General features: G+C 41.6%; 1 protein-coding gene across 1 annotated transcript in view; it reads right to left on the bottom strand.

Annotated features, from left to right (window-relative positions):
* Nucleotides 1-2,785: 2,785 nt before the first annotated feature.
* LOC144769770 (uncharacterized) overlaps nt 2,786-21,311 on the bottom strand; it is an 87,493-nt gene continuing 68,967 nt past the window's right edge. The window contains exons 3-4 of the mRNA XM_078653955.1: nt 7,226-7,361; nt 2,786-5,996 (exon numbers count right to left, since the gene is read on the bottom strand). Of these exons, the coding sequence (XP_078510081.1) occupies nt 5,861-5,996; nt 7,226-7,361 (272 nt within the window). The 3' untranslated portion in view covers nt 2,786-5,860. The remainder of the gene's footprint in view (nt 5,997-7,225; nt 7,362-21,311) is intronic.

Raw genomic sequence — 21,311 nt, 5'->3', positions numbered from 1 at the left:
TAATGGCATGCATTGTAATAGCATGCATTGTAATGACATCCATTGTAATGGCATGTGTTATAATGGCATACGATGTAAAGGCAGTTGCACTGTAACAGCAGCGTTGTAAAGGTAGTGTGTTGCAATAACTGCGTTGTAATGGTTGTTTCCCGTCATTTGGCAGTGCTTTAAGAAAGGTGTGTGTCCCAGCACATTCCTTAACAAATGAAGCACTAAGCTAGATATTCTAAGGCCTGGCATCACAGATGAGCATAAACATGTATACTATTGTGCACACTCTTTCACATTATGTTAGCTTGTTCCTTTGAGCTTTTAATTTCTGAACTCAAGTGCAACTACTGTTTGCCTTTTTCTTTTACACTCCCTCAATATGGAATTCACAGCGTATAATTTACCAATAGGCTAATTTAGGATGGCTAACTTCATAAACATTTTTAACTCAAATTTCACACACTAAAATGAATTCCTGGATGGTATTCTCACACCCTGGGGATAACAAAGGCATACTGGATGAATGCTCACAAGAAAGGTTTTTAATGCATTTCCTGAGACGGTAAGAAGGTTTGCTTTTGCATAGGTGTCTTACCTTTGAATGCGCTTGACCCACCTCCTGCATTAAATGCCACCGTAACAATGTAGACAGCAATGGACATAAAAACTAGAAAAATCTTCCACTTATCATGCTGAGCCATTATAAGATTCTAATCAAAAACATGCTGTAATTGTCATGCATTGTACTTCTTTGCATTGACACCATTAAAAATAGTATGAATCAAATATTTGAAAATCTGTGAATTATAGTTACGCAACATTGACCTACAAAAAAGCATACTGTGAGGAACAAAGTTTCAACCCAAAAGGTAGGTCAGTTTAACAATTTTACATTAAAATAATCTTTAGTACTTAGGGTAGGTAGGTAAAAATCTTTATCATTGTTTAGACACATGTCTATAAAACAATGTACACACACACATACACAATAAAACACATACCCTACCACCACTAACCCCCCCTACGCATACCCCCTACGGCAGGCCACAGTAAAATACACAGCTCAAGATCACATATTAACAAATTTGCCATTTCAGCACTCCTCCTTATAATCGACACAGATCCTGTCACTATAAGGAATAACGTTCTCTAACAATACTTCTAGCCAAAGCTAGCTTGTAAATCTTTTGCTAGTGTACAAGCTACATCAAAAAAATCCATGTCCGTGAGAAGTGTCAGTGCCTCAGTGCTATGACATACATTTTTATTTTATACATTAATGAATTGAGTAGCTCATTAAGTACCCTAACTAAAGATGTACCATATATCAACGGCATGCCGATACCCACCCTACTTTACGCTGATGATGCGGTCCTAATGGGCAGCACTCCAAAGGCACTGCGTATTTTAATCTTAGGTTTCGTTAGTTTTATGGCTGATTTGGGCTTAAGTACAAATTTAAAAAAATCCCTTATTATGTCCTGTGGCCCAAAAAAGCATAACATCACAAGGATAACCTCAGGGTAGGACGTTCTACAAAGCACATGCACTTTCCCATATTTGGGGCTGTTGTTCTCAAACAGCGGTTCCTGGCAACCGCATGTTTCTCATGCAAGAAACAAATTGGGTAAAGCTATTAACTCAATAATCTCTCTACGCCAACCCAACCATGCGGATGTGATAACACCATTAATTAAGATTTATCAAACACAATGCATCCCTACCGGCACTTATGGTGCAGAGGTTTGGGGATATACAAATTGTCTCCATATCCAGACGGAAGAAAACAGATTTTGCCGGAAGGTGTTGGGTGGAGTTATCTGTGCTTCAAATTACATACGTCATAGTGAATTAAATATCCCCTATATTGAGGACTTTGTTAGATCAAGGCCTGCCCTTTTTTGGTTAAAGATATGGACGAACCCGGCAGCCATATTGACCCAAGATATAATATCAGACTGCTTAAAATGTGATAGGGCACATTAAATACCATGGCTGAAAGCAGTAAATGAAAGTCTAACAAATGTAGGGCATGGTCATTTGTTTACATCCCCTAACCTTATAGATCGTTCACATAAGAAGTGTATTAAAAGGGCTTTGTACAACCTGTACAGAGAAAAACGGGAAAGGATACATTTTCCAAAATGTACGGTCGTAGAATATATGGGCCAATTAGAGCCCACTTCTAGTTACCCTGCCCCGCCCCAGAAATATCTACGTTTAAATCTTGGTAGATGGAATAGAAGTTTATTATTCCGTTTCCGGGACGGGAGCATAGTAAATTTGTTAAATTTTCCACTGGGTTATAACAAACATTTGGAAACGTTAGGTTGTCCATGTAACCCGACTATGAAACAAAGCCTTTTGCATTTCATGTTTTTCTGTGATTTCTATAAATTGTTTACTGTGCACTTTTTAATGCCATATTGCAGGAAACACGATCTCCTAGATTTTAAGATTGCAATGAGGAATTTGCTAATGTTGGGTACTGATGAAATAATATTTAGAGTGAGCTGTTTTCTCAAAGCTGCTGTTCGTTCACGAGCTACTTTGCACATTGATTGATAAGAACCCACAATTTGCATATTGCACTTTATATCATCTTCTTTTTTGCACATTGTAATTTGCACACATATACTTGTTCGGATAGTTGTCGCTGTTTTTAAGAATAAAAAAAAAAAATACTGTACATATTGTCTTGACTTTTTAACATGTTTCTGTATTTTTGCACATCAGACAGATCAGACCATATTTATCGGTTGTTCATTCTTGTATTGTACTGTATGCCATTGCATTTGTTGTGTACTTTTATGGATTTATTTTTTCCGAATAAAGATCTTTGACTTGACTTGACTATGACATACATTATATTTAAAAAACTATTTTTTAAAACCTGGCATTGTAAACTATGAAAATGCAAACAATCTAACAAAAGATGCACATTAAAATTAAAAATACGTAAACCACAGGTGCAGATTTTTTCAGAATCAAAGAGGGCGTCAAACTCATCCACTTTTAAAACACGAAAATTCAATGCCACCTGAAAGTTTAATAGCATCATACGCAACTGAGAGGGCTTGGTGTAATGTCCTGATAATTCTGCAATTCTGCCAATCACCAGGGCATTACTTACCTTATCCCTTCTCAGAACCCAAAGGAACACCACACTTCACAATACTTACCTGAGAAAGGAATAAACACTAACAACAAACTAAAGCTATAAGGCCATTGCCGAGGAGCTCGGAAATAATCACAACGCACACCTCTCCACCTCCGAGAGGATTCAGAAATCACAACGCACACCTCTCCACCTCCGAGAGGATTTGGACAACGCACACCTCCCCATATGAGAGGATTCGGAAATCACAACGCAGACCTCTCCACCTCCGAGAGGATTCGGACAATGCACACCTCCCCATACGAGAGGATTCAGAAATCACCACAACGCACACCTCCCCATACAAGAGGATTCGGAAATCACCACAACGCATTCCTCCCCATACGAGAGGATTTGGAAATCGCAGCGCATGCTCCTCCTAACAATGCCTCGGGTAGAATAATTAGAATTTATACTTCCCTAGATGGGAGCAGAACAACTCTCCTATGTACAATTACCTGCAGGAAGGGAAACTTACCATCCTTCCGATGCGACAGCACTTGGATCAGAAAGGTCCTGACCTCCCATCCCAAGGAACACAAACAAATTATAATATGCTCGGGGGTTTCTTTATTACACAATGATAGAATGACAAAAGAAAGAAATAACTAATATGTCCCAATAGGCCTTCTTCACAATAACACCTAAGCAATCACTGAATTCAATTAGTAAGACACATATAAAACTTATATGTATATAAATGTATAGAACCTGAAAATAAAAGGGATAGACAGTTAGACAGTTAGAATATAAGAATTAGTGGAACACCTCACCAAGTTCCTACACATCTTGCTTCCAGAGGGGGCCCGTCTCTTCGTCTCATCAGGATTCTCTGCTCCACGATCACAGCTGCACATCTGCAATGTGATGTATCACCAAACTGCCAGGATACCAGACTACTAGAGATCAGAGCTCAGACACCTCCTTTAGTACAAAATAGAAGCATTAGTCGAAGCTTCTAACAAGCCTTGCCTCCTTTTCCCATCAGATTCCGTACCACTCCGTGCCAAGGACACAGCATCGGCTGGCCAGGCGTCTGTTATGACTTCGGCATAGAGTGAGCACGTTCCTCCGACAAGAACCGGCCCTCTCTGGTTTAAGAAGGGTAAACAACAAGTAGAAAGTAAAACTTCAGAAGATGGCGACAGCTCAGAAAATGGAGTTGCTCGAGCATAGGCCTCAATTCCCCCAAAAGAGCAAAATTAGTATGCAAGAAGGCATAAGATCATGCCAAAGCCAATAGGCAAGCCCTGCCATTAAGCAAGATAAAGTCGGAAACAGAAAGGACATCATCAAGCCCTACTTTATAACTAATTTGTGTTACACAGGCCTACACAGCACTATATTATAACAAAATATGCTGAGATGGTAGTGGGCAACGGCCATAATCGACCGGATTATTCATAAAAATATATCGGTCACTACATTCCACCCATGACCATTGTCTAACACCATCGAACGTATATACGTTTCAAACAGAACGTAAATCATTAGTAGAATAATAGAAAACATAGCTAACAGATCGGGTCATAGTATTTGGTCGAAACATATTAAAAAGATTGGGTATACATTGAATACAACAGCAAATGGTGATCAAAAAATAAAGGACTAAAAGTACACCACCCAGGATAGAACGAAGCAAATGTAAGTCAGGCAGCCACCCGAAAAGCCAATAAAACCATCCTTGATCCAAATTTTGTCTGATTTCTAAATACAGAGTGTGCAAGGCTTTAATATGAGATTGAATAGACTTAGAATGATCAGATAAAGTAAAACAACAAAGACCCTCAAAATCCGAGCATCCATGATCATGCTTCAGCAGCAAATAATCAATAACTGCTCTGTTCTGCAAAATAGCTCGGCGTTCACCTTGTGCATCTAATAAAAATTCAGATAAAGCAGTCGAAGTGTGATTGATAGATTTGACCATAGGACAAGCTAGTTTGCTAATGGCTCTGGAATTTTAAATTGTTAATCCAGGAATACCTACAATTGAAGTAGCTAGACTAATATTTTCTGTTTTGGAAAGTAAATGCAAGTTAGATTCACAATGTTCATTCAATAGAGGTGCTTCACGTACAGTTCGAATATGCATGGAGGGAAACAAATAGAACATCATCAGGCTAAGTCTCGTCAAAGCACATGGTCCATCAGAAATGTTTGCTGGAATAAAGGACCGGGAAATTTTACCACATGAAAAGAGCCATCCAGTTGGCAGCAAGACATCATAATAATGGCTAACGGAAAGGGTAACCTGTCTACAAATCATAGAGTTACGAACTAAAGCGCACATGTTGGGTGTACGATCATGGCATAACATCCGCACATGCTGGGAGAGTGCGGAAACATTCTCCAATCTGGTCTGTACACATTTGCCAATGGACTGCGGGTCACACGTGAAATTATAACAAACATCACCCTCCGTGATGTTATAAGTGGTGACGGTGAAAGTCTGAGGTGCGTTCAAATCAGTTAGCACTGTGCACGATGCACAATAATCATATACTGATAAATCACTCTTCACAACCTCAATGTTGCCACTTTTATTGATATCTGTAACGTTGAATGCACGAATTAGAACAGCAGTCGGGGTTGGAATTGAAACCAAACACGTTGACAGAATGTCGTGAACACTTTTCATGTTCGCCATACAGAAATGGGAATTGTTCAGTACTTTGCGTGCAAGAGTCTCCCAAACATTCATTTTGCTAGTCAGGATCGAGTTTGTTCTGCGTTATCGGACGTTTGTTTCGCTTCGGAATCTCCCCGGCCCATCTCGGCCCCATGCGTACCATGCCGAAAGGAGTCCAGCGACGACACATCCCCCAGCGACAATCTATACAGTGACCTAAAGAAAAGGAGTCAAAAACAGGCATTATTCATTCTCGAAGATAACATTTATGAGCCGGGAACAGTCCCACTTTTCCTGTCCAGGTTTCATGACCAGTCTTGTGTTATCATTGCCCGTGGCTATTATTTCAGCCGGCTCAGGGGGGGGTGATTGGGTGACTGAACCCACACTCTGGCTCCTGGATTTTTATCAGTTGAGCCAAAACCTCCTTATCCACGTACAGTTAGGAGGGTTGGGGCAGTCCCTTTCTTCACCACACCACCGAAAACTGGCATTATAATCAATTGGGCAACTCGATCTCCAGACGGGACTGTTAAATCCAGATCACCACTGTTCAATAGAATAATTTTGATTTCTCCTTGAAAATCAGAATCGATTACGCCACCCAGCACCTGGATGCCTTTTAGCGCCATTCCAGAGCGTGGGGCAATCAGACCAAAGTGTTCTGTTGGTATTTGGACACCAACTCCAGTTTCAATGAGGACAATATCTCTTTTTTTAACACATGCTGTTGCAAGGTATGTAAATCTAAACCAGAAGCTTCAGGAGTTGCTCTATGTGGAGCCAAGGCTCAGGGAGTAATTTCCCAGTAGACAATGGTAGCCACTGCCGTATGGGGTTGCACATTCACAGAAGGGGACAACATTCGCATAATGGGTGTTTTAGAATTATTCAAAGGACGATTATTCAAAATCTGTAAGGCATCAACCAAATGATCTCTCCAATTGCGTAATGAACCATCTGACAATTTTCTTAACTGATCTTTTAAAAGGCCATTCATTCGCTCAATTAAACCTGCAGCCTGTGGGTAATAAGGAATATGAAAAATCCACTCAATATTGTGTCGAGCACAGTATTCTTGTACCATTCTCCCTTTAAAATGTGAGCCATTGTCCGATTGAATTTGTAATGGGCTGCCATAGTAAAGCGTAAGCAGATCTAGGGTTTTAAGTGTATTCATCTGAGTAGCACGTTTACAAGGGGATGCAATCAAATATCCAGAAAATGTGTCTACAACTGTGCATACATATTGGCAACCTTTGCACATTGGTAAGGGACCTTTGTAATCTATCTGCCAAATTTGAACTGGTGACTTACCTCGATGTAACTGACCGCTTACTATTTGTGATACCTCTCGTTGTCGGGAATGCTGACAAATGGGGCATTGTAAAATTACTGTTCTAGTCACATCATGGAGAAGATATATCCCTCTATCTGCTGCCCACCTGCTGGTGATCTTTTCTCCAAAATGTCCCGACTTTTGATGTGCCCACCTCGCCAATCCAACCAGGTCAAAATCCTGTGTCTCCACCTCTGCCTCAGAGATCTTAGCAATGGTCGTCAGCAATAAGGTTAAACAACCTATTAATGGAATTAATTGAAGAATGTGAGTCAACATAAAAGACAGATTCAACACTTTGGGGGAGCATGTCCCACACCTCTTTCCACAATTCTTTTCCCATAATTATTTTTTGTTAATTAACCAGTTATGTGCATGCCATGTGGGAAGCCATGTAGCCAATCCATTAGCAGTCAACCAGGAGTCGGTATAGATATGACAAACTCCCGGTAATTCCTGTTTCAAAGCTTGATAGACAGCATACAGTTCTGCAAACTGACTGCTCTTTCCTTCACCAGTTGTACTCAACAGTTTTTGTGTAACAGGGTTATAGGATACTGCTTTCCAATGCCTCTTTGCTCCAAAATACCTGGCTGAACCATCCGTAAACCATACATGCTTCCTATCCTCCACGGAGAGATCGCTAAATGGCTTACCCCACTTAACAGGAGATTCCTGTACCATAGGTACGTGGTATTCCTCGTCTGTCTCTTCTATTGGCGCCTGTGCCACCTGCAACATTGTTGTACCCTTAGGACCCACTCGAGCCCTGTCCTGTATATACCACTTCCATTGGATTACACTAGCTTCTTGTGCATGCCCAATTCTGTGAGTTTTAGGAGAGCTCATAACCCATTGCATAATTGGGATCTCAGGTCTCAAAATTACATCATGTCCCAAAGTCAATTGTTCCGTGTCTACCAAAGCCGAATAACATGCAAGTAACTGTTTCTCAAAGGGTGTATAACGCTCTCCAGCGTCAGGCAACTTTTTCGTCCAAAATCCCAAGCGTACTTTTGTCTTACCTTGTTTTTGCCATAAACTCCAATTTGCATGGGGTGTACAGTCACATTCAAATCAACATTACCATCTCGCACTGGCCACAAATCCAAAGCATGCTGAATAGCCTCTTTTGTCAATTCAAACGCAGTCTGCTGCGGCTCACCCCACTCAAATGCATTATTCTTTCGTGTGACTTTGTACAAAGGAGCCAAAATCTGACTTAGATGGGGAATGTGCTGTCTCCAAAATCCAAACAAACCAATGAATCTTTGAGCCTCATTCCTATTTCGTGTTACTGCAAATTCTTTAATTTTCTGCCTCACTTGTGGGACCACCTCTCGATTTCCCTGATGCCATTGAATACCTAAAAATTTTACAGTTTGTGCTGGTCCTTGAACTTTATCAGGATTAATCTCCCATCCTTTACTTTGCAAATAGGTTACAATTTGGTCTAACTGAATTTGCTCTTGTGTTTCGCCTTGAATCAATATGTCGTCAATATAATGACAAATCTGTACTCCAGAACTTAACGGTACTTCATCTAAATGCTCTGCCACCAGCCGGTGACATATTGTCGGACTATGTAAATAGCCATGAGGCACACTTCGAAATGTCATTTGTCTGCCACCCCATGAAAAACTGAATTGTTCTTGACATTCAGGAGCTATAGGAATGGAAATGAATGCATTGGCAATATCAATAGTTGCGTACCATGTCCCGAGGCCAAAAGCCCATAGGAATGAATGGGGAGTCATTCCTTATTTGCGATTCGCAATTAGCGAATCGCAAATAAGGAAGCGATTTCAAGGGTGCCAGTGTGTCCAAAGGACACCGTGTAGCACCCCTGAAATGCAAATGTACACAGGTGTTGCGCACACACATGTCCAAAGGACACGTGTGTGTGTAACATGCAACTTAGAAAAATGCACTAAAGTGCTTTTTTCTAAGTTTTCGCAATTTACCACGAAGTTACACTTCGCGGTAAATAGCGGCCCCATATTGCGAAATCGCAATTTTCAAAAGGTTCATGAATAGCATTTAAGGAATCTCTAATTGAGATTCCTTAAATGCGATTCTTCTCAATTCAGCGATTTCTGTAATTGCGATTTTTGCATTTGGGATGATGAATCCCAAATGCAAAAATAGCGCTCGCAAAGGGCTGAATTCTCAGAATCTTACCCTTTGCGAGCCGATTTTACGTTGATGAATCTGGCCGTATGTGAAGAATCTAAGAAAATAGAGGTTTTCATCACTTCTTCCTTTAATCTATATGTCGGATCTCTCAACGTATACCAAGGTTTCTCATTCATTGGCCAGTCTGATTCAGTCGGGTATTTGTGACTACATCCAGCCACAGCCAGTTGTAACAGGCTAATCTGATCATTAAGCCCGTAGTTCCTAAAATGTTCCTGAATTGTCGGGTCTGTGCTTATCGTACAAAATTTCACTGCATCTCCCTGGTCTAACATCACGCCTACAGCACCCAGGTCATAGATGCGGACCAGCCATGTAAGTAAGTTCTCTCCAGATTTCTGCCAAAACCTGTCCAAAATATCATTAATTTCTTGTTGCGTAAAATCCTCTAAACTATCCAAAGCTATTCCCTAGGGATGCTGTGGACCACCCTGCAATTTTCTCCGATGTATCGGCTGCTCATGCACCTCTCTATGCTCTTCTGATTTATTTTCATACTCAGTCTTAGTAGGCTCTGCTTTCCTGTCCTCCTCCTCACCCGAACCTGAAAACTCTGAAGAATCCCAAATATTTCCATCCCACTTCTCGGGATCCCAGTCAAGTCCTGCCTTTGCAATGACTAAGTGTACCTTTCTTTTATTAATTCTCCCTCGTCTGTTCCTGTATTTGTACTTCTCAATGCGCACTGCAGCCCTTTCCGCTACGGTTTGATAAGTCTCTATCTTGTCCAGCAATAATTTATTTTGACATCTTAACAGCGTAGTGGCATTCGTCACTTCAACATACTGTTCTTCCAACTCTTTACACTCACGCTGCAATTTCACATATTTCTCATGTATTATTTTGTAAGCGGTTAACTAAACCCATCCTCTCCGTCCTAATATAGGAAGCTCTTCTCCTTTTGTTACCGGCACTTTATGCAAACATGAAACCACCTGAGCTGGTTCGGCTTCGAACAAACACACATTCCAGTTTTCACTCAAACCAGCCGCATTAGCCCATTCATGAGCCAGCACTCCATACGGAGTCGATTCCCATCTGGGAATTTCCATTGACAATTGAGAGTCAACCTTTGTTTTCCTAGAAAACATAATCCACCTTTTTCCCCTATAACCCACCTCTTCGATCCTGTGAGTCACGACGCCAAGATGTAATGTCCTGATAATTCTGTAATTCTTCCAATCACCAGGGCATTACTTACCTTATCCCTTCTCAGGACCCAAATGAACACCACACTTCACAATACTTACCTAAGAAAGGAGTAAACACTACCAACAAACTAAAGCTATATATAAGGCCATTGCCGAGGAGCTCGCAAATAATCACAACGCACACCGCTCCACCTCCGAGAGGATTCGGAAATCACAACGCACACATCTCCACCTCCGAGAGGATTCGGACAACGCACACCTCCCCATACGAGAGGATTCAGAAATCACAACTCACACCTCTCCACCTCCGAGAGGATTCGGACAATGCACACCTCCCCATACGAGAGGATTCGGAAATCACCACAACTCACACCTCCCCATACAATAGGATTCGGAAGTCACCACAAAGCACACCTCCCCATACGAGAAGATTTGGAAATTGCAGCACCTGCTCCTCCTAACAATGCCTCGGGTAGAATAATTAGAATTTATACTTCCCTAGATGGGAGCGGAACAACTCTCCTTCTACAATTACCTGCAGGAAGGGAAACTTACCATCCTTCCGATGCGACAGCACTTGGATCAGAAAGGTCCTGACCTCCCATCCCAAGGAACACAAACAAATTATAATATGCTCGGGGGTTTCTTTATTACAAAATGATAGAATGACAAAAGAAAGAAATAACTAATATGTCATGATAGGCCTTCTTCACAATAACACCTAAGCAATTGCTAAATGCAATTAGTAAGACACATATAAAACTTATATGTATATAAATGTATAGAACCTGAAAATAAAAGGGATAGTTAGGCAAAGACAGTTAGAATATAAGAATTAGTGGAACACCTCACCAAGTTCCTAAACATCTTGCTTCCAGAGGGGGCCCGTCTTTCCGGTCTAATCAGGATTCTCTGCTCCACAATCACAGCTGCACGTCTGCAACGTGATGTATCACCAAACTGCCAGGATACCAGACTACCAGAGCTCAGACACCTCCTTTAGTACAAAATGGAAGCGTTAGTCGAAGCTTCTAGCAAGCCTCACCTCCTTTTCCATCAGATTCCGTACCACTCCGTGCCAAGGACACAGCATCGGCTGGCCAGGCATCTGTTATGACTTCGGCATAGAGTGAGCACATTCCTCCGACAAGCACCGGTCCTCTCTAGTTTAAGAAGGGTGAACAAGTAGAAAGTAAAACATAGCCTCTCACCTGCAGAGGCTCAGAAGATGGCGACAGCTCAGAAAATGGAGTTGCTCGAGCATAGGCCTCAATTCCCGCAAAAGAGCAAAATGAGTATGCAAAAAGGCATAAGATCATGCCAAAGCCAATAGGCAAGCCCTGCGATTAAGCAAGAAAAAGTCGGAAACAGAAAGGACATCATCAAGCCCTACTTTATAACTAATTTGTGTTACACAGGCCTACACAGCACTATATTATAACAAAATATACTGAGATGGTAGTGGGCAACGGTCATAATCGACCCGATTATTCATAAAAATATATCGGTCACTACACTTGGCAAAGCAGCTATTTAAGGATACATCCTACAATTATCCCAGGAATCCAACATGTAGCCCACTGAGGGTTTCCTTGAAACATAACACAAATCTGCTGCTCTGGATTCTCTTCTACAGCCACTCTCAACTCCCCCTTCCAAAGATGGCACGCCTCCATTAATCTACATTTTTCCACCTTCAGTAGTGCCCCAATTTTCAATAGTCTTGCTCTGACTTGTGCAGCCCACTTTAGATCACTTTGTTATAGTTCTATAGCACAAATGCTTGGCACCTTCAGAACCTCTGAAGACCAAAGCTTATCCCAAAAGTGAATGGTAGCTTTGTAGGCCAAACAATTCCACACCACCAAATTCCCTTCCACTCGTATTGCTGGGCACATTGTGCTTTTGAGTGGGCCTAGCAATTTATTCAAAAAAACAGAAGAGGGTCTTGACTCCAAACTCAGCAAGGCCGAGTCAACCTAAACTTATGAAGAACAAAAACAATTGCCAATGCTGAGAGTCAACAAGTCAAAAGCAACAACGGAAAACTGGTGGTTATGAATGTATCAAAAAAACACCTGCTTTATAAATTGCAAACAATACTTTTTAATTCCTTTTATCGCAATTCTTATCAATTTTTGCATGAACACAATTTTAGTACATGGGAATACAAAAACATTTATATACAATATATACAAAAGGAAAGAGCAAAACAATACAATTGTATCACAGTATTTACATATCAGACACTCTTGGCCAATCCAATCACACGACAATTCTTTCAAACCAAAACAACACTCATGTAGGAAGATAAACAAAAAAGGGGGTGGGTGGGTCTCGATGTCAAAATGGGGCTTTCAACGATATAATCGAAGGCAAAGTATAACTGAGTGAAAATTGTCTTTAAAGCAATGTAGAAACGGGCTCAAAAAAGATCCCCTATAAATTTAATGGATGTCCTTAGAGTTGCTATCACTCCAATGACCCGAGACCAAGTGGACCCACTTGGTCTCGGGTCATTGGAGTGATAGCAACTCTAAGCTGTTGTTTTGGTTTGAAAGAATTGTCGTGTGATTGGATTGGCCAAGAGTGTCTGATATGTAAATACTGTGATACAATTGTATTGTTTTGCTCTTTCCTTTTGTATATATTGTATATAAATGTTTTTGTATTCCCATGTACTAAAATTGTGTTCATGCAAAAATTGATAAGAATTGCGATAAAAGGAATTAAAAAGTATTGTTTGCAATTTATAAAGCAGGTGTTTTTTTGATACATTCATAACCACCAGTTTTCCGTTGTTGCTTTTGACTTGTTGACTCTCAGCATTGGCAATTGTTTTTGTTCTTCATTAGCAATTTATTCAGGCATTTGCCCTCACACATCTCCCAGCTTGCCTCTGTACCTACGGTCAGCAATTCAGCCCCATATAAGCATTGAATTGTAACCATAGCGTTACAAGTTGTAAGTACAGGGGTCAGAGAAGGTCATCTCTATGTGGTTTTAAATTTGACTAGGCCACCATTAGTGGCAAGGGCACAAGCCTCCACCGTTTCTTTGTATAGGGCCCAATGAAATGTGTTATTAAACATCATACCTACATAGTTATACGAAGTTACAATCTCCACCTTATTGTTGCCTAATACCTACTTATATATGGTTTCATCTTTTTCCCCAACGGTGATTATTTTTGTTTTCTCCATATTCCCCTTTAGTTTATTAGCCACACAATACAAATTAAACCTACCTAAGTTCCTCTGTGGGCCCACTAGTATCAAATCTAAAATGGCTAAGTCATTCGAATAAGGATTCTAGTAGAGGGAGACCTATTTAAATCTAATTCTACCTGACCCCAATTCTGGTGATGCAGTTCCTGAAGGAATGCAAGTAAGCTACAGGGAATGCTCAGGTGCCAACGTTTCTCCCACAATATAGTGCGTTCCACTAGGGCGAAAGCTGAACTAAAATCTATGAAACAGCAAAAAAGATTCTCTGTCGTTTCCATTGCCTTCTGCCCAAGAGCCCACAGACTGAAGCAGTGATCTGTCATAGAATGTCCTTGTTTAGAGCCTCCTTGTTCCATAGTGATGGCGCATGCGGAATTACCAGCTGAGTTTACCATACTCACCTGAGCCCATAATCTTTCATACCTTGAACCGGTAATCCTGCTTTAACTTGCCTGCCTATCAGAATTGTATTTACTTTAGGACTTATACCTATACACCATGATTTACCAAATTCTTGTCACCTGTGCTCTAAGTCCTAAGGATCGAAAAGGAAGTTAGCATAATAGGTAGATTTTAACATTTATCTTCATGAAATAACCACTGACTCTGGAGAAAGTTTAAATTCTTTATCTATGCAAGATTTTGTAAATCACAAACCATGCAATCGAGATTAATATTCTTTCAATTAGGAAAATAATTATTAAAGCAATAGTTCTGCAAGACTTTAAAGAGGAACCTTTAGACATTGGAACCTGGGAAGGGTGAGAAAGGGAAACAGCACAAGGACATACCCACACAGATTATATTTACCGTAAATGGTGTGAGGACCAACCCTAGCCACGGGCTGGGACAAAAAAGAAATAGGTTCCCGACAAAATCAGGTACGAGCAGGACTGGACAGGACAGATGCAGGTCAGGACAGGTAACCTCAGCTAAGTGCAACGCCAGCGTCACACCCCTCTCTGCGGCTAACAGTCAGACCCCGCCTGGGTCATCGAATCTTCTCCCTCAGCAAAACTCCTGATTCTTCTGACTGAGTGCTCGACTAGCACCCTGCCCTAGATTCTCCTTCAGCATACGTTGGGTCAGTGACAGGTCTATGACAATTCGGACAATCTAACTGACCAAGCCTACCTTAGTTATACTATTTTCCAGGGCCGTGTACCACCCCCCAATGTTGCAAATTCGTGTATTCCCTTCATTTGATTGGTCAGAAAGGCGAGGAGAGGTCATCACATCATACCAATATGAAATCATTCTGGTTTCAATAACGTTGATCAATGTTCCCGCCCATAAATTTACTTTCCCATGTATTTGATTCCACCCAGCAATATTTGTTGCAAATACATATACAAAGCATAAAAGTCTTTCAGTCTTTTCCTCTCCTGGAGTCAATTGTTCATTTTCCCACAAATATTGCAAGTAAGCCAGGACTTGGCTGCGTTTCAATGCCAATGATTCAGGGATTTTATAGTTCCTATGCGCAAACGCAGCTCTTTCAAGATTGAGTTCATAAGCACCGTTCAGGCCCAAATACTAGCTAACAGCATAGTTAAAATACGAAAATAAGGGGGGCGTGGCTTACGCGTCAGCGAGGATGGCGGCGTGATTCCGGAGCTCCGGCGCCGACCTCCGCTGCAGCACGATTATCAGCGGTATACTATGTTGCCCAGCCCAGCCGCACATCTTGTTCTTCATCGGAATGTGAGGTGAGCCTAGCGCCCTCACTTTTTTCGCCATTGGAGCATTACGCACTTTGCTGCCTCAGGTAACGGCGCTATTTAAAAATGCTTTAAAACATGCCGAACACCTGCAAGAGCCTGCTATCACATGCGCTGAGTCCAATGTTAAGTGAGCTGTTATCTGAAGATCTTTTTCACCCTTTTCTACTACGAACTTGAACCTACTATCTCAGCCGCCATTTTGTGACTGTCTGTCGCTTTCTGCCCCAGTTCATGCGACCTTCTAATGAGTTTTCATGACCCTGGCTATTCTGACTAGCCTTACATGAGATTTGAGGATTATGCTCGTTTTTGCCTGCACCTGCGCAATTCCGTCTGTGGTTTCTTCAGCATACTCAGGTACTGCAGCTCTTTCACCTGTCCTTATGTGCCTGCCTGCCGCTCCTGCCAATATGCCTCCTCAGTTTTTTAAACTCTATAGCATGAACTGACTTTGCGCCCTCAGTCCTTCTATCAATAACGCAAGTTGGTTGCTGTTACTTACGCACTCATGTCTCTTTGCCCATTTTCAGCTTCTCTTCTGGTCTACAGGTGTCCTTTCTCTCAGCAATAGGATTCTCAGGGCTATTTTTCACCGCTTGTTAGGGCATTAATGTCCTTACTTACCTCATTGAGTACGTGCACCAAGTTTCTCTCACGCATGTCAATTGCTGACCATTTTCCCTCTTCCTTTCTGCTCAGCAACTCCCCTTTTCATCTTTTTCTCTGAATTTTTACTTGGGGAGACTCCGTAACTTGAAGCTTTCTACAATCACTAAATTACCTACCGGCTCGGATTCCGATTCTCCACTTCAGGATATGGAAGAAGGTACAATGTCAAAATCGGACTCATCGCATAGTGCTGTTCCTAAATCTCAAAATGGTGGGAAAACACCCTCCTCCTTAGCTTCCTCCAAATGTCTTAAAAAGGACCCTCCTTCTCCTGGAAACGCCTCATCTTCCTCGTCCATGGATCTCATCTTAGAGGAACTTCGTGTTCTCAAGCCCGTCATGATAGCTACCACTAAAAATATGCAGGCCATGCAAGACAAATGGACCTCTCTAGACTCTCGTGTCCTTATTCTGGAGCAATCAACGGACTCTCTTCATTCCTCCTGCTCTCGCATTCCTTCATTAGAGGCTGAGGTTCTTTTACTTAAGAAACAGACAGAGGATTTGGATAACAGGAATCACAGGAACAACCTCCGCCTCTACGGTCTCCCTGAGCTGACGGAGGGGTCCAACCCTACTAATTTCTTCCCAACATTTATCTAAAAAATCTTGAATGCCCCGGCTTTAGCCTCCATTAACATCCAGAGAGCTCACCGCCTTGGTGCTAGAGTCTCTACTAAACCGAGAGGGGTCATCATGTTGTTCCTCCAGTACACTGATCTCTTACAGGTTCTCTCAGCCGCTAAATTCAAAAAACACATCCTCTGGGAAGGTCATCGCCTTTATTTGTCTCAAGATGTCTCTAAGGCCACTGCGGAGAGACGGAGGAGGTTCCTGGACTTACGCCCGCAACTCAGAGCCCTCAATGCTCGATATGGACTCCTTCACCCCTGTCTTTTCAAGGTTACGTACAAAGACAAGACCACCACCTATGAAGACCCTGCCGTCCTTCAAGCTTTCCTCCGTCAACATGGTCCTGATGGCATGGATGTTTCCAAACCGAACTGATTGAACCTGTAGTCTTCTCAATTGTGCTGATTTTGTTCTTGATCCGTAACTCTTATCATTGTTGTCTTTATACCCTTCTATATTTTACCCTTGTTTATGCCTTGCTTTACTTTTTGTCCCCTCCTTGACTCATACATTTGTCCCCCTTTTCTTTTCTTATATTTACAGATGCTCCCCTCTCTCTTCTTTCCGTCCCAATGTAATCATTGTTTCTGTATGCTGCCCTTTGGAACTGTGATTTTTGAGGTCTGGCGTCCGCTCTTGATGTTGTTGCCGTCATCGTTTCAACGCCTCCACCCCGTCCTCGTTTGCGTTTTTTGTTTTCGTAAGTATGTCTTTCAGTCGTTCGTTATGGACATGTACTGTCTTTTTGAACTTTTTTGTCCCTGTCTTTTTTCTATCTCTTCTTTTCTTATTCTTGAACCTCTTTCATTCTTTTCCTTCCTTCCCCTTTCTTTCCTTTTCCTTCTGATCTCATATTATCTTTGCAATAGCTTCCTCCTTCCTAACTTCCTTCTCCTTCTCTTCTTCTTCTCTCTTCTCTTCCTCTAAATTTTCTTCCATATCACTAACTTTACATTCTCCCAGTCCTTTTCTGTATTTACATTTAACGAGCATTTTGTTGCTAGTTGTTTTCTTTAGCTATTCCATTCCGTGTTACGTCATGGAACATTAAGGGATTAAACACTCCCATTAAAAGGCAAAGGGTGTTATCACACCTGGCAAGACTTAATACTGATGTTGCCCTCCTCCAGGAATCATTTGAAAAAAAGAGAAACTGTAGCAAACAATTTATATCTCATACGCCATTTCCTATAGGGTGGACTTCTGTATCAATACAGTGCACAATAACAACATGAAAAAACAAACAATAACTAACTAAATTTTATAAAAATATATTCTGTTTATTTATATTTTCTTATTTTATCTTCAATTATACTTAATTTCAAAAATTCATATCATTTCAAGTGAAACTGGTCAGCAATAATTATAGAAAAAACATACAAAAGAAAACATAAATCAACACCAAATGACTAGTTGGTTAAGGGACTATTGAAGTTGGCAATGCGGTGGATTGGAACACTACGCGCGTTTCGGCCACTGCCTTCATCAGGAGACCGTCATTTGCAACAGAACAATAAGGACAACATCAGTTATTGCCCCTACTCTGTGTGGGTTTTTAATGGTCGAAGGATAGGACTTTCTCCTTGTGTATAATGGACTGACTCCGATAAGTGTCAATATAGTCTGTTACGTCATACTGCGTAATATCAATGCACCGGCTATGACGTGTTGGAGCGCGGCGTCTGGACTGCTACGTCGCCAGTCAATTTTTAGATTAATAGGGATGGTTTCCTGCAATGAATAAAAAATATATGTATATTTTACAGCGTCCAGCGTGATATCATTTTAACAGCTGTGACGTGTTGAACGCGGCGTCAGGACAGCTACATCTCCGGTCGGTATTTGAATAATAGGTATAATTGCCTTAAATAAAGTAATAGCCGGCGTTATGGAGGATGTATAGGCATTTATATAGCGCACTACTTACCCGTAGGGTCCCAAGGCGCTTCGACCGCTGCGAAACCCTTCCTGGCTTCCCTGAGAGATGGTCCCTTAATGGGTATCTCCAGGGTGAGACCAGGCATCCCCGGCGGTCTGGTGGGGCCGTTAGTGAAGATGAGGCAAGCTAATGCCCAGAGTTGCCGAGTGTGAACGCTGATCAGAGTGGGCACCGAGGCGAGAGAATTATCGAGTCCGCTGACCCTGGTCCAGAAACCTGCCGCGCCGGGAATCGAACCCTGGTCCCGGGCCGTCCTCTGCTCTCGGGTCTGCCGCCTCTAACCAGTGAGCCACACTACTAGATGTCTTCTAATAGTTGTTTAGCGCCCGCCGTTGTATGTGAAGGCCATCGTATGTAGCACGGGGTTCTAAACAGCTGAGAGTTATACGTGTGTTTCTATGTAGCTGGGATTCTATGATACAGGCGCCGCCATCCGCGTTCAAGGAAAGTGATTACTATACCCTACGTGTAGTGAACGCATTATTGGTAGGGGTCACCTGTTTTTCCAAAATTGCCCTCCTCCAGGAATCTCATCTCTCGGAGGTAGAGGCTTTAAAGCTTAAACGTTATTGGGTGGGGCATGTTTTTTGCTCCCCCACTGTTAATAAAAAAAATGGTGTTGTGATTTTGTTGCACAAAAAGTTAAATGTTTCTTCAATTTCTCATGAATGTGATGTTAATGGTCGTTGGGTCATTGTTCAATTGCTTATTGATAATATTCCTCTCATTCTTTTTAATGTGTATGCCCCTACTGGAGTAGACAGATCTTTTTGGCCCTCCATTACTGACAAACTTGTCTCCCTCTCGGGGGATTACATCCTTTTTGGTGGGGACTGCAATCAAATTATGGATCCCTTCCTTGACCGTCGCTTGAAAGTCAAATTTGTGCCCTCCAAGATGCATTTCAAATTTGTCAAAACTACTCAGAATAATGCTTTAGTTGATATCTGGAGATTATGCAATCCGGACCTTAGAGAATACAGCTTTTTCTCCCCCCCTCACCAATCCCAGTCCCGCATTGATCATATTTTCATTAGCAAATCCCTCTCCCAACATGCCATCCGTTCCGAAATAGGCTCCATTCTACTCTCTGATCATGCCCCTGTTTTTGTGGATTTGGATCTCATCCCATTTCCCCCTCACTCAGGCAGATGGCGTTTCAATAATGCCCTGCTTCAGGATCCCACCTTTTGTTCTGAGTTTTCTACATTCACCACTGAATTTTTCTCTCTCAACCACACCCCTGACTCCTCCTATGTTATGGTTTGGGACTCTTTTAACGCAGCCTCTAGAGGTTTTATCATCAATTTTGTGGCAAGACGGAAGAAGCTCAGGGAGGCCAAATCAGCTCAAATCCTGGCCGATATTAAGCGCCTAGAACTTGATTATCACTCTTCCAAATTGATTCTTCTCTCAAAAAACTTATCGATGCAAAAATTTCTTTCAATAAATTCACAACTGAAGCTGCTTCTAACCTTTTACTAAAATGCAATTCCCGATATTATGGTGGCAAGAATAAGATGGGTAAGCTTCTTTCTAACTATTTAAAAATTAGGAAGGAACGTACGAAGATCGAATCTATTCGGACTTCCTCTGGTGAATCTCGATTTAAAGATAAAGAAATTCTTACCGAATTTGTCAAGTTCTACGACACTCTCTATTCCCCTGAAGAGGTTCCATCTTCCGCAGAACTTCTTTCTTACTTCCAATCCCTTCCCTCTCCTCCGACGTCCCATGTTAATCTAGAATCTTTGGATGTAGACATATCGCTTTCCGAAATTTCTCATGCTGTTTCTCAGTTAAGGAATGGGAAAGCTCCCGGCCCCGATGGCTTCACCATTGAATTTTATAGTCATTTTGCCTCCCTCCTTCTTCATAAACTTCTAATATTATTTCAATCTTTTCTTGCAGCGGGGTCTTTGAGTGGTTCCTTTCAACAGGCTTTAATTTGCCTAATTCCCAAAGAAGACAAAGATCATTCCCTTTGCAAGAACTACCGACCAATCTCCTTGGTTAACACAGATTATAAGATACTAGCCAAGATTCTAGCATTGCGAATGGACCCCCTTCTGCCGGATTTAATCAGACCCGAACAATCCGGTTTTGTAAAAGGCCGTCTTTCCTCCGATAACTCCTTAGATGCGGAGAAAGCTTTTGATAGGATTGGCTGGGATTTCATGTTTCAGGCTCTCCGTTGGATTGGCATTCCCTCCAATTTTATTTCTATCATATCCTTACTTTACTCTAATCCTGAGGCCTCCATTTTTGTCAACGGTATGACCTCCCATTATTTCTCTCTGCACAGAGGTGTCCGACAGGGTTGCCCTTTATCCCCTCTATTATTTGTTTTAACCTTGGAACCCTTTCTTACTAAGATTCGGCAGGATGACAATATATCTGGTTTTCATTTTGGCTCTCATCAGGTTAAACTTCCACTTTATGCTGATGACATTCTTTTTTATTGCTCCGACCCTCTCTCTTCTCTATCTCCTTTTCTGCAGCAAGTCTCTTCTTTTTCCGCTGTATCTGGCTACCGCCTCAACGTTGATAAATGTGAAATCCTTCCTTTGAACTCTCTTTGCCAAAAGCATCTTTTTACTCAATCTGGCTTCTCTTGGCAACCCTCTAAAATTAAATATTTAGGTGTTTGGTT

This window comes from Lissotriton helveticus, chromosome 7 (assembly GCF_964261635.1).
Source record: "Lissotriton helveticus chromosome 7, aLisHel1.1, whole genome shotgun sequence".
NCBI lineage: Eukaryota > Metazoa > Chordata > Amphibia > Caudata > Salamandridae > Lissotriton > Lissotriton helveticus.
This window is presented reverse-complemented; position numbering and strand designations above follow the sequence as displayed.